This window comes from Carcharodon carcharias, chromosome 16, assembly GCF_017639515.1.
Source record: "Carcharodon carcharias isolate sCarCar2 chromosome 16, sCarCar2.pri, whole genome shotgun sequence".
Lineage (NCBI taxonomy): Eukaryota > Metazoa > Chordata > Chondrichthyes > Lamniformes > Lamnidae > Carcharodon > Carcharodon carcharias.
Genome location: NC_054482.1, coordinates 117,128,415 through 117,141,080, shown reverse-complemented (window position 1 = coordinate 117,141,080; position 12,666 = coordinate 117,128,415). Strand labels below are relative to the sequence as shown.

Genomic DNA, 12,666 nt, shown 5'->3' with positions numbered 1-12,666 from the left:
GATCAACTGTGATTCCAGTGACTTGTACTATGTGACCAAGAAATTTGACAAACTCATACTTTTCATACAATATTAGGCCTGCATCCTGTAAGACACTCAGGACTGCTCTGACTCTGCGATCATGCTCTTTCCTTGTGCAGCCTGTAAACCAACATATTGTTTACCCTTTTTAATCTATGATCACTTTTCAACTATGCAACTGTTTCTTTATTTCTCCCATATTAACTAATGTAGACTAGTTGTGGTGGAACATCAAGGTATAAGAAGGATCCAGACTGAAGATATATAAAGAGCTGTACTGTGGGCTCAAAACACAACACACAGTGGTTAATTTAGCCAAGTGAAAGCCTTGCTAGAATTAGCGAGTTGTGTAAAATGACTGAACCTGTAGAAAGACTCGTGCCAGCGAAGATAAACAGACTGAGCTTCATTAAGGGGCAATAAATGTGCCACCTTCTCCCAGCTCTGGAGATTGATAATGGTTTTGGAGGTAACAAAGTGAAGCCAAGCTGGGGGCCTAGCCAGGGTACATCTGGGGAAGGCATGGAGATGTACAATGACGTAATTGAAAGCCAATTAAATGGAGTAAAAGCAGGCTTTGCCTTATATGGCGCAGGGCCATGGCAAAGAAAAGGTATTAAAAAAGAGTCCACAGAACCATCCGGGCTGCAGTGCTTAGAGCAATTTGATCAGCTGCTCAGAAGATGCACACGGAAGACTTGTCATCGGATTGACCGGCGAGACAGACACTGGCTGGCAGGGAAGCTACGCACCCGGTATCATCGTGAGTCTGTACTGCTGCTTCGTGATTTAATAAAGGTGTATCATCTTTGGTGAAACTTCATCTAAGTTGTTGTGTCAGTGACATCCAGAGGTAAGACAGAAGAACCTTTAGGCCAGGGATAGGGTTTTACAAGCCATGTATAAATATGTTATCCATTTGGAATATTACTCCTTCCATGTCTTCCAGAGTGTTAAACACGGTTCACTGGAAAATTTCTGGAGCGGACGCTATTCCAAAGGGCAATCTATTGAAACAATGACGACTGGATGTGGTCAGCAATCTGGATTCTTTGTACAAAGGCAACTGCCAAAATCCACTGTTTGCATCTAATTTGGTAAATAAAGTGCTCTTGTCTAGTTTGGCAAGGCTCTCATCCACTGAGGCCATCGGGTGGATTGCACTTTCCACTGATTTGTTTAGTTGTGTTAAATCCACACAGATTCTTATAGAGCCATTTGGCTTTGGGACCGTAACCATAACCGAACACCATTTTGTTGACATGGTGACTGGTGAGATAACCCTTTGCTGCTGCATCTTTTCTATTTCAACAAGGGTGGGTGAGGGACTTTCCTCGGTGTAAAGAGGAAAATTGGTTTAGCATCAGCTTGTAGGGTGATACGGTCCATGGTCGTTAACTTCCCCAGGCCTGTAAACAATTTGGAGAATTCATTTTGGAATCTAGTGCTCTAACTCTCACCAGCAACTTCATCCACCTTATAAATTAATTTCAGTTTTAGGGATGCCTTTCAGTTTAGTAGAGAGAATTCTTGATTTTGAATGACATAGAAAGGTTCGAGGATTTCTTGCTCTTTATATTTCAGCTTTGCCATGAGTTGGCCTTTCACTTTTAATGTGGTGTCCCCAGGACCCTGTAATTTGATAGATAAGGGATGCAATGTAATCTGTTTGAGCCATTTGATGAAACAGAAACCCCTGCTCCTGTGTCTATGGGGCATCTATCCACTTTGAGGTTAACACTCCAATATTTGTTTTTAATATCATTTATCTCCCCTAGGAAGGATAATCCCTGTTCTTGCGGCTCTTACTCTTCTTATATGTGAGACTTTTAAAATTATCTCCCTCTTTTTATAGGTCGTCAGCATTTATGAGTGACAAACAGTTTTGAAATGGCCAATTTTTCCACAGTTGTGGCACTTTACAGCCTCTGCTGGACATTCTTCTTGCTTGTGCAAGTTTGTTCCCAGAGTAATGCTTTGGGGACCCGGGTTCGAATCCGACCACGGCAGATGGAGAAATTTGAATTCAATAAAAAATCTGGAAATAAAAGTCTAATGATGACCAAGAAACCATTGTTGATTGTCATAAAAACAACCGGTTCACTAATGTCCTTTAGGGAAGGAAATCTGCCATTCCTGTCAGGTCTGGCCTACATGTGACTCCAGACCCACAGCAATGTGGTTGACTCTTAAATGCCCTCTGAGCAAGGGTAATTAGGGATGAGCATTAAATGCTTGCCTAGCTAACGACACCAATATCCCATGAATAAATTTTTTAATACATCAGAAACATTTCAAAATGGCGGTTGGTGTGCTCTTCCCCATTTTGGAGAGCTTAAGCTTTAGCATTAAGCTTTTATGGCCTACAGACTGAATGGTCTCATGTGATCTTCTCCATGGGATCTCTCCTTCCCCAGAACAGAAGCCTGATTCTGTTTCCCAAGTTCCGCCTGTCTCGCTATTTACATTGCTTTCACCAGCATTAAATTCTTTCGTCTGTGAGAGATATGATAATGCGTCACCTAGGACCCAAATTACAATTCTGTCATGCATCAGCTCATCCTTTAAAGTTCCATAATTGCAGTTCCCCACAGTCAATAGAGATAGTTGAACAAATCTAAGCTTTCACCTGGCCTTTGCTTTCTTTTATTAAATTTAGCAATCTATTACTAAATCCCGACAAATGCTGGAATAAGAGTTGAAAGCTTGCAGGACTTCTTCATAAGAAGTTCAAGTCTCACCAACCCCCTGCCTTACTGTCATAGCATCAGCAATAGGTCCATCCAATAAGATAGTGTATTGACTTTTTTGTTCTTTTTTTTGTGTAATCCTGGAACAGTTCTGTACCTTGTGAACCTTTTTCCCCAGCTGTCCCACTGGGCCTGTTGCAAGCCTTCTACACTCTGAAATGCTTCTGGGAGTGTTAGGATGGATTCCACACTTATGCTGACCACTGGAATTGTTCCTGCTTCTCCACTGTTGCTTGTTGCTTTGGGCCTGTGCTCACTGCAGTTCGGTCTCTGGGTCTGGTTTGCATTTGCTGCTGTCACAATTTCCAACATCTTGGTGAGTCTTGGAATTTGTTTTCTTTTATCCTTCCTCCAAGGATCTCTTCTCTTGCCAGCCCTGTAGCCTCTTTCAACCTTTCTGGGTCGTTTACTTGCTACCAGCATTTGCTGCATTTTATGTATTGCCACCAGGCATATCTTTCAGCAGGGTGTGGGTAGGCACAAACCCACCACCTTCCCTCCCACCCCGAGCTCACCCCCATAATCCAGAAAACAGAATCACAGTGCAGAAGAGGCTCTTCAGCCCATCGAGTCTGCACCGACATGTGAGAGACAACTGACCTACCTACCTAATCCCATTTACCAGCACTTGGCCCATAGCCTTGAATGTTATGATGTGCCAAATGTTCCAGGTACTTTTTAAAGGATGTGAGGCAACCCGCCTCCACCACCCTCCCAGGCAGCGCATTCCAGACCGTCACTACCCTCTGGGTAAAAAAGTTTTTCCTCACATCCCCCCTAAACCTCCTGCCCCTCACCTTGAATTTATGACCCCTCATGACTGACCCTTCAACTAAGGGGAACAGCTGCTCCCTATCCACCCTGTCCATGCCCCTCATAATCTTGTACACCTCGATCAGGTCGCCCCTCAGTCTTCTCTATTCCAACGAAAACAACCCAAGTCTATCTAACCTCTCTTTATAACTTAAAATGTTTCATCTCAGGCAACATCCTGGTGAATCTCCTCTGCACCCCCTCCAGTGCTATCACATCCTTCCTATAATGTAGCGATCAGAACTGCTCAGTACTCCAGCTGTGGCCTCACCAAGGTTCTATACAACTCCAACATGATCTCCCTACTTTTGTAATCTATGCCTCGATTGATAAAGGCAAGTGTCCCATATGCCTTTTTCACCACCCCACTAACATGCCCCTCTGCCTTCAGAGATCTATGGACAAACAAGCCAAGGTCCCTTTGTTCCTGAGAACTTCCTAGTGTCATGCCATCCATTGACTACTTCCTTGTCAAATTACTCCTTCCGAATTGTTTCACCTCACACTTTTCAGGGTTAAATTCCATCTGCCACTTATCTGCCCATTTGACCAACCCGTCTATATCTTCCTGTAGCCCAAGACACAAGACACTCAACTTCACTGTTAACCACCCGGCCAATCTTTGTGTCATCCACAAACTTACTAATCCTACCCCCACACAATCATCTATGTCGTTTATATAAATGACAAATAATAGGGGACCCAGTACAGATCCCTGTGGTACACCACTGGACAGTGGCTTGCAGTCACTAAAGCATCCTTCTGTCATCACCCTCTGTCTCCTACAACTAAGCCAATTTTGAATCCACCTTATCAAATTACCCTGTATCCCATGTGCCTTTGCCTTCTTTATAAGTCTCCCATGTGGGACCTTGTCAAAGGCTTTGCTGAAATCCATATAAACTACATCAACTGCACTACCCTCATCTACACACCTGGTCACCCCCTCAAAAAATTCAATCAAATTTGTTAGGCATGAGGGTGGGTGGGCATCAAAATCGGCAACCCATGTGCCATATTTCAATAAATAATCATGGGTCAATTGAGCATGTTACCAAACCCATTGACCCTGGTAATATGCTGCCTGTGCCATGGAAAGGTGAGCATGGGCAGCGGGGCAGAAGTGGGCAGCCCGGTTTTTAAAAGCCACCTTCATAGACGGGAAGGAAGTTGGGTGGGGGGGGTTGGTTCTAGCCTTGGGAGTTGCCCTTTGTGGGTCAGAGGGCAGCCCACCTAAGATAGAACACCCCATCTTTCTGCCAACTCGCCTGCTGCATTAAACTGGACCATCCACCTCTCCCCCATACCCCCTCCAACAACTCCCCCATCCCGCTTCCTAACCTGCCAAAACCCTCCCTGCCCGGGACCCCCCCCCCGGACTTACCTGTCTCCAGGGCCCATTGGGCCTTTCTCTTCTTCTTGACTGTAGCCCCGGGCAACGCCCGCCTGGCACAGCCGGGATTGTTGGGGCTGCCAGCCAATCCGACAGCCCCTGGGGGGGGCAGAAATTCCTCCCCCCCCCGTGATGTCCCATTCTGCCCCTGTTTAGCCCACGCACAGTGCATTATGGCTGTGGGGTGGGCTATAGGGGAGCGGGTCCATGCTGACTTTGTGTGGTGGGGGGGTAGGAGGAGGGGGTGGTAGTTGGTGGGAGGAATGGGGTTGCCAGGTGTCCAGTCCCCCTCCTCCCAATAATATTCTGCCCCATGTTTCATTGTGTGGTAGGGGTTAGGACAGGGTTTTGGGGATTGTCTAGTCTCCCAAAAATATGCTGCTCCAGTCCGCAGTCTCTCTAACCAGAACTGTTTATTTCCAGCAGTATTTGCACATTTGGACCTCTACATGAGGTTAGATCTTCTCCTCTTTCCAGATCTCCCTTACTCCTCAGTCATGTCATCTGACATCATTATTACAATCAGCATCATATATGCTTCTGACGTAACCCCTCACTTTACAGTGCAGGAGTCCTCTGAGCGTATCCCACTCTCCAACCCGTATTCAATTCCGAATACCGGTGAGAGTGATGGTTCATCTGGGGGGGTGCAGCCAAAGCCAAGTCCATCACACCACAACTGCCTCAACTATACAGCGGAGCACAAGAAGACTGGGAGAACAATAGTGATCAGAGATTCAGTAGTTAGGGGAACATACAGGCATTTCTGCCTCACAGAGGTGAATCCAGGATGGCGTGCTACCTCCCTGGTGCCAGGGTCAAAGATGTCACTGAACGACTGCAGGGCACCCTGAGGAGGGGGTGAACAGCCAGCAGTCATGGTCCACATTAGTACCAACAACATAGGTAGAAAGAGGGATGTGGTCCTGCAATCAGAATTTAGGGAGCTACTTAGGAAATTAGCAAGCGGGACCTCAGAAGCAGTAATCCCTGGGTTACTTCCAGTGCCATGCATCAGCAAGTGTAGAAATAGGAGGATAAGGTAGATGAATGTGTGGCTGCAAAGATGGTGCAGGAGCAAGGGCTTTACCAGGTCATTGTAACTGCTGTACCACTCTGGTCACTAACGTGCGTGTGGTGATCGGGTTATAACAGCTAAACTCAATTCTTAGGGTGCATTACATAAAATCGAGTGCACAGAAACAGGCCATTCAGCCCATCTGCTCTGTGCTGGTAGCTTTGCTCCACACGCGCGTCTTCCTAGTCCTACCCCACTTGATCCCAGCCGCGTAGCGACTCGTTGCTGATCAGAAAGAAATTAGCAGCTGGAATCAGAGTTTTATTCAGAAAGGTTATCACAAACATCCTCAGGCTCTGTTCTTCTTGATCAGAGTCAGAACGGTTTTTATGTCAGACAGACAGTGAGAGGGGTGGAGTGGGAAGGGGAAGGAAGGGGAGGGAGGTGGTGGTGAGGGAGAGGAGAGAGGAGGGGAGAAGAGGGGAGGGATGAGGGGGAAAGGAGAGGAGGAGAATGGAGTGGAGGGGAGGGGAGGGGAAGGAGAGTAGTTGAGGGGAGGGGAGGGATGAGAGGGGAGGGGTGGTGTTGGGGCGGGAGGGGAGGGAGGAGAGGAGAAGGTAGTGGAGGAGAGGATAGGGAGGGGAGTGGAAGAGAGAGGAGGCAAAGGATAGGGGAAGGAAGGAGAGGGGTGGGAGAGGGGTTGAAGGATGGGGAGGGGAGGGGAGGACAATAGAGACGAGGGGAGGGGAGGAGAAGAGAGGGGAGAGGAGGGAGGGGAGGGAGTGGAGTTGTGAAGTGGGGAGGAGGAATGAGAAGCAAAGAGGGATTATGAGAAAAGACTGGCAGTTAACATAAAAGGAAATCCCAAAGTATTCAAAAGCACATCAACAGTAAACTGGTGGTAAAAAGAGGAGTAGGGCCGATTAGGGACAAAAAAGGGGATTTACACATCGAGGCAAGAGGCATGGCATCTGTCTTAGATGCTGCCCAGGCCATGGTGACAGAGAAGGAAACTCAGTCACTAGAAGGGTTTAAAATTGATAAGGAGGAGATATTAGATAAGCAGTCGGTACTTAAAGTTGATAAGACACCGGGACTGGACGGGATGCATCCAAGAATATTGAAGGAAGTGAGAGTGGAAATTGCAGAGGCCCTGGCAATAATCTTTCAATCTTCCCTGGATTCAGTTGGCTGGGGGGCGGTTTGCTGGAGGACTGGAGAATTGTTTAAAAAGGTTGTAAAGATCTGCCCTGCAATTACCGACCAGTTAGTCTGTCTGGGGAGACGTCTAGAGACAATTATTTGGGATAGAATTAATAGTCACCTGGAAAAATGTAGATTGATTCAGAAGAGTCAACATGGTTTTGTTAAAGGAAAATCGTGTCTAACTAACTTGCTGGAGTTTTTTGAAGAGGTAACAGATGGTTGATGAGGGCAAAGCCATTGATGTGGTGCATATGGACTTCCAAAAGGCATTCAATACAATGCCACACAACAGACTTGTGAGGAAAGTTATAGTTCATGGAATAAAAGGGACAGTAGCAGCATGGATATAAAATTGGCTGAGGGATAGGAAACAGAGAGTAATGGTTAATGGGTGTTTTTCAGGTTGGAATAAGGTTTGTAGTGGAGTTCCCCAGGGGTCAGTATTGGGACCTTTGCTTTTCCCTATATATATATATATATATAGATATATACATATATAAATATAAATGATCTAGATCTTGGTGTGCAGGGGACAATTTCAAAGTTTGTGGATCACATAAAAAAGTGTAGAACTTCAAAAGAAAATTGACACATTGGTGGAGTGGGCAGATAGGTGGCAGATGAAGTTCAATGTGGAGAAATGTGAGGTGATGCATTTTGGTACAAAGAACATGGAGAGAGACAGTATAAAATAAAGGATACTATTCTACAGGTTTTGCAGGAGCACAGTGACCTGGGTGTATATGTACATAAGTCATTAAAGGTGGCAGGACAGTTTGAGAGAGTTGTTTCTAAAGCATACAGTATTCTAGGCTTCATTAATAGCTGCATAGAGTACAAGAGCAGGGAGGTTATGATGAATTTAAATAAGACACTGGTTAGATCTGAGCTGGAGTATTGTGTACAGTTCTGGGTGCAACACTATAGGAAGGATGTGAATGCATTGGAGAGAGTGCAGAAGAGGTTTACGAGAATGGTTCCAGGGATGAGGAAAGATTGGAGAAGTTGGGACTGTTTTCCTTGGAGAGGAGAAGGCTAAGAGGAGACTTGATAGAAGTTTTCAAGATCATGAGAGGCGTGGACAGAGTAGATAGGGAGAAATTGTTCCCGCTCGTAAATGGATCGAGAACCAGAGGGCACAGTTTTAAAATGTTTTCCAAACGAAGCAAATGCGAGGTGAGAAAAAACTTTTTCACACAGTGAGTGGTTAGGGTTTGGAATGCATTGCCTGGAAGTGTGGTGGAGGCAGGTTCAATTGAGGCATTCAAGAGGGCATTGGATGTTATTTCAATAGAAACAATGTGCAGGGTTACAGGGAAAAGGCAGGAGATTGGCGCTAAGTTAAAATGCCCAGAGAGCTGGTGCAGACACAATGGGCTGAATGGCCTCCTTCTACACTGTTACAATTCTGTGATTCTGTGAGAGGAGACCAGACATAGGGAAGGGGAGGCGAAAGGAGAGGGGAAGGGAGGGGAGAGGAGGCAGGGTAGGGGAGGTAAAGAGAGAGAAGAGAAAAAGAGAAGAGAGGGGAGGAAAGGAAAAGGGAAAGGAGGAGAGAGAAGGGAAGAGGAGAAGGGAGAGGAGGGGAATAGAGGCAGGGGAGAAGAAGAGCAGAGAAAATGAGATGGGAGGGGAGAAGAGAAGGAGGAGAGGAATGGGAAAGGCAGTAGAAGGGAGGAGGGGAGGAGAGCATAGGAGGTGAAAAGAGGGAAGGGGGTGGAGGGAGAAGAGAGAAAGGAAGGAGGGGATGGGAGGAAAGGAGGCAGGAGAGGAACATAGGAACAGGAGTAGGCCATTCAGCCCATCAAGCCTGCTCTGCCGTTCAATACAATCATGGCTAATCATCCACTTCAATGCCTTTTCCCCATACTATCCCCATATCCCTTTATGTCATTGTGATTAAGAAGCCTGTCAATCTTTGCTTTAAACACACTCAATGACTGAGCTTTCATGGCCCCCTGGGATAGAGAATCCCAAAGATTCACAACCCTCTGAGTAAAGGAATTTCTCCTCATCTTGGTCCTAAGTAGCTTCCCCCTTATTTTGAAATCATGTCCCCTTGTTCTAGACTCCCCAACCAGGGGAAACATCTTACCTGCATCCACCCTGTCTATTCCTTTAAGTATTTTGTAAGTTTCAATGCGATCACCTCTCATTCTTCGAAACTCTAGAGAATACAGGCCTAATTTCCCCAATCTCTCTTCACAGGACAATACCACCATCCTAGGAACAAGCCTGGTGAATATTCGTTGCACTCTCTCTACAGCAATAATATCCTTCCTAAGGTAAGAGGACCAAAACTGCACACAGTACTCCAGGTACAGTCTAACCAAGGTCCTATACAACTGAAGCAAGGCTTCACTACTCCTGTACTCAAATCCTCTTGTGAGGATTCATTCCATTAGCCTTCCCAATTGCCTGCTGCAGCTGCCTGTTAGCTTTCAGTGACTTAGAGAGGAGAGGAGGCAAATGAGAGGGGAGGGGAATGAAGGAGGGAGTTGGGAATGAAGGAGGAGGAGGAAGTAAAGGGGTGGGAAAGGGAGGAACGGAAGCTGGGGGAAGGATGGAGAAGAGGACAAGAGCGTTTGCAGGGGGAGGGGGGATTGTAGAAGCCGTGGGGGGAAAACAATTAGCAGAACACTTGAGCAAGAATAGAGTGAAAACATGAAGTAAAAAGCCATTTGCATTTCTCGAGTTTTTGTGTACCAAAGACGCAAAGGTTAATCCAAAAATACATTTTCCAGAACGTTGACATCTGGGGACAGATTAAAATCTATCTTACTTAGACTGAATAATAATGACCTGAAATGTCAGTGATTGATTGACCTACAGTCTTTATAGGAGGCTATCAGGTTTGATTCATTGCAGCTTTTTAGACCAGAAAGCCGCATCAATATCCTGGCAACACAATTCATATTTATTGGCACCAATAACAGTCAGCAAATATCGATTAAGGATGAAAATCTGGTGACACTTGGGCAGCAATGGATAAAGCTTCCTTTCATTAACTTTTACCCATGTCAGTATTTGTTTGTCAATACCCATTGTAGCAAGTAGGCTACAAGTGAAAAATCAAACTAGGGCAGTTCATTACAAAGTATGGCTCAACTAGGCCTTCTTTCACTGGGAGTCATTAGTAGATCAATGTTAACAACAGAACCTGTCAGACTCAATCTCATCACCATCCATCATTGTACAGAGCAGCTCTATTACTTAACAAGAACACTCACGAGCCACCAGCAAGGCCTTTCATCTTATTTCCTTGGATTTTTACACACAGTGACAAGACATGCACATACAGATTGGTTTTGTCTGTGCAGTCCCTCAACAATCGCCATGCTTTAACTGGGAAAACAGAAAGCGAGCATTTGGATTTGAGTGATTGCAACATACTCACCAATAACTCCCAGAGCAATGTAGCCGAGGATTACTGCAATAAATAACACACAGCACAGGACATCTGTACAATGCCTAAAGTGAGCGAGAGAGAAACAGAATGAATAGTCAAAACAGTAACAGAGCAAGAAGATGAGGACATTCAGCCCCTCAAACCTCCTCCATTCAGTTAGATTGTAGCCGATCAGTTTCTCAACCCCATTTACCCATCTCTGTTCTATATCGCTTGATAGCCTTACCCAAAAACATCGATCAATTTCATAGAACAGGAGTGCTTCATTCAGTACCTCCAGCACATTCAATTGTTCAATTAGATTATTGATTATCTCTGAATAAACTCCATTTACCTCCTCATCATCCCTTTAATCCCCTTACCCAATAAAAGTTTGTCAGTCCCAGTCTTGCAAGTGCCAATTGGTTCACAGACTTTTTGAGAGAGAGACTTCTAGAATCCCACTCCCCTGTCCTGACATCGCTCCTGAATGGCATGACTCTAAGTTTACTGTTCTGCCCCCTTGTTCTGGACACCACCACCACCCGCCCCCCAAACAAAGGAAATAGTTTCTCTGTATTTTTCTTTTCAAATTCCTTAATCATTTTAAACACCTCCATCAGATACCCCTCCACCTGATAAACTCAAGGAAATACAAACCAAGATTAGGCAAGTTGTCCTCACAATTTAATCTTCTAACCATTGTTAAATTGTTATGTCTTTCCAATATGACTTCGGAACTATATGTTCATGCGTATGTATACATAGGTATTCCGAGTGAAATGTTACTCACTCCTGCACGAGTTTGTGTATCAAACTAAACATGTATCAGTCAACAGTCCACATGCTGTGACCTGAGAAATACATTTGATGAAGATCCAACATTTGAAATTAAAAGTGTGATTATTTTGAACTTCTGGGAAGAACAAGGCATAACAATCATATTTGTGCCATCAGGGGAGGTGGTGGCATCGTGGTAGTGGTATTGTCACTGTTCTTAGTAATCCAGAGACCCCGGGTAATGCTCTGGGGACCCAGGGTTCGAATCCCTGGTGGTGGAATTTGAATTCAATAAAAATCTGGAATTAAAAGACTGATGATGACCACAAAACCATTTCCAATTGTGGCAAAAAACCTTTAGGGAAGGAAATCTGCTGTCCTTACCTGGCCTGGTCTGGCCTACAACATCCAATGTGGTTGACTCTTAAAGGCAACAAGGGTAAGGGCAAGGGCAATTAGGGATGCGCAATAAATACTGGTCCACTCTGGGACTATGAAAGGTGTCCAGCAAATCAGTGCAGTACCATGCCAAGCATAACCATGATCACCAATGCCCTCTTAGGGCATCAGGAAGAGAGGGAGAAACTTGAGGTTATCCAAAACTCAGCTGCCTTGCACCTTAAGTCCCATTCCCCTATCACCCCTGTGTTTGCTGACCTATATTAGTTGCCAGTCAAACAATGAGTTGTTTTCAACTCTCCCTATGACCTTGTCCCTCCCTATCTCTGCAATCTCCACCAGCCCCTCGACCCTCCGAGGTGTCTGCATTTCTCTAATTCTGGCCTCTTGTACATCCCCAGTTTTAATCGCTCCCACCATTGGTGGCTGTGCCTTCAGTTGCCTGGGCCTTAAACTCTTGAATTCCCTCCCCACACCTCTCTACCTCACTTTCCTACTTAAATCCAGTTCTTAAAACCTACTTCTTTAACCGGACTTTTGGCAACCTGACCTAATACCTCTCGTGTGACTCGGTGTCATTAGATGAGCCATATAAATATAATTTGTGGTTCTTCCTTCCGACACATGTTTCCTTTCTCTTTTCACAGATGAACTGCATTTTTAACACTAATTTCCACAAATCATTGTAACTCCAAAATGATAAAAGAAACCAACTGTAAGGATACGAAAGTGAAAAATCAATAGCAAATTTGATAGTGTAATTATAGATGACATATGTTTAGATTACTGTAAAACTGTTCTGGTTAACCAACGCCAACGCAGTAAATCTGAGCATCACAACTTCAAATAAATTAATCCTTTCTCGACACAGTTTAATAACTCCGCTGTTTAAATCTCA

The 12,666-nt window shown here is 45.0% G+C and overlaps 1 protein-coding gene across 13 annotated transcripts in view; it reads right to left on the bottom strand.

Annotated features, from left to right (window-relative positions):
• The window catches only part of LOC121289241 (choline transporter-like protein 5), a 478,732-nt gene that overhangs the window by 290,753 nt on the left and 175,313 nt on the right, over positions 1-12,666 (bottom strand). For 11 of the 13 annotated variants that reach the window (XR_005945520.1, XM_041208474.1, XM_041208473.1 and 8 more), the window contains one exon: positions 10,599-10,672. The exons of the other annotated variants lie outside the window; for them this stretch is intronic. Coding sequence is in view for 9 of the 11 variants with exons in the window: in XM_041208474.1 (XP_041064408.1) it covers positions 10,599-10,672 (74 nt within the window). In the remaining 2 variants the exon portion in view is untranslated. The remainder of the gene's footprint in view (positions 1-10,598; positions 10,673-12,666) is intronic. 13 annotated transcript variants of the gene reach the window in all.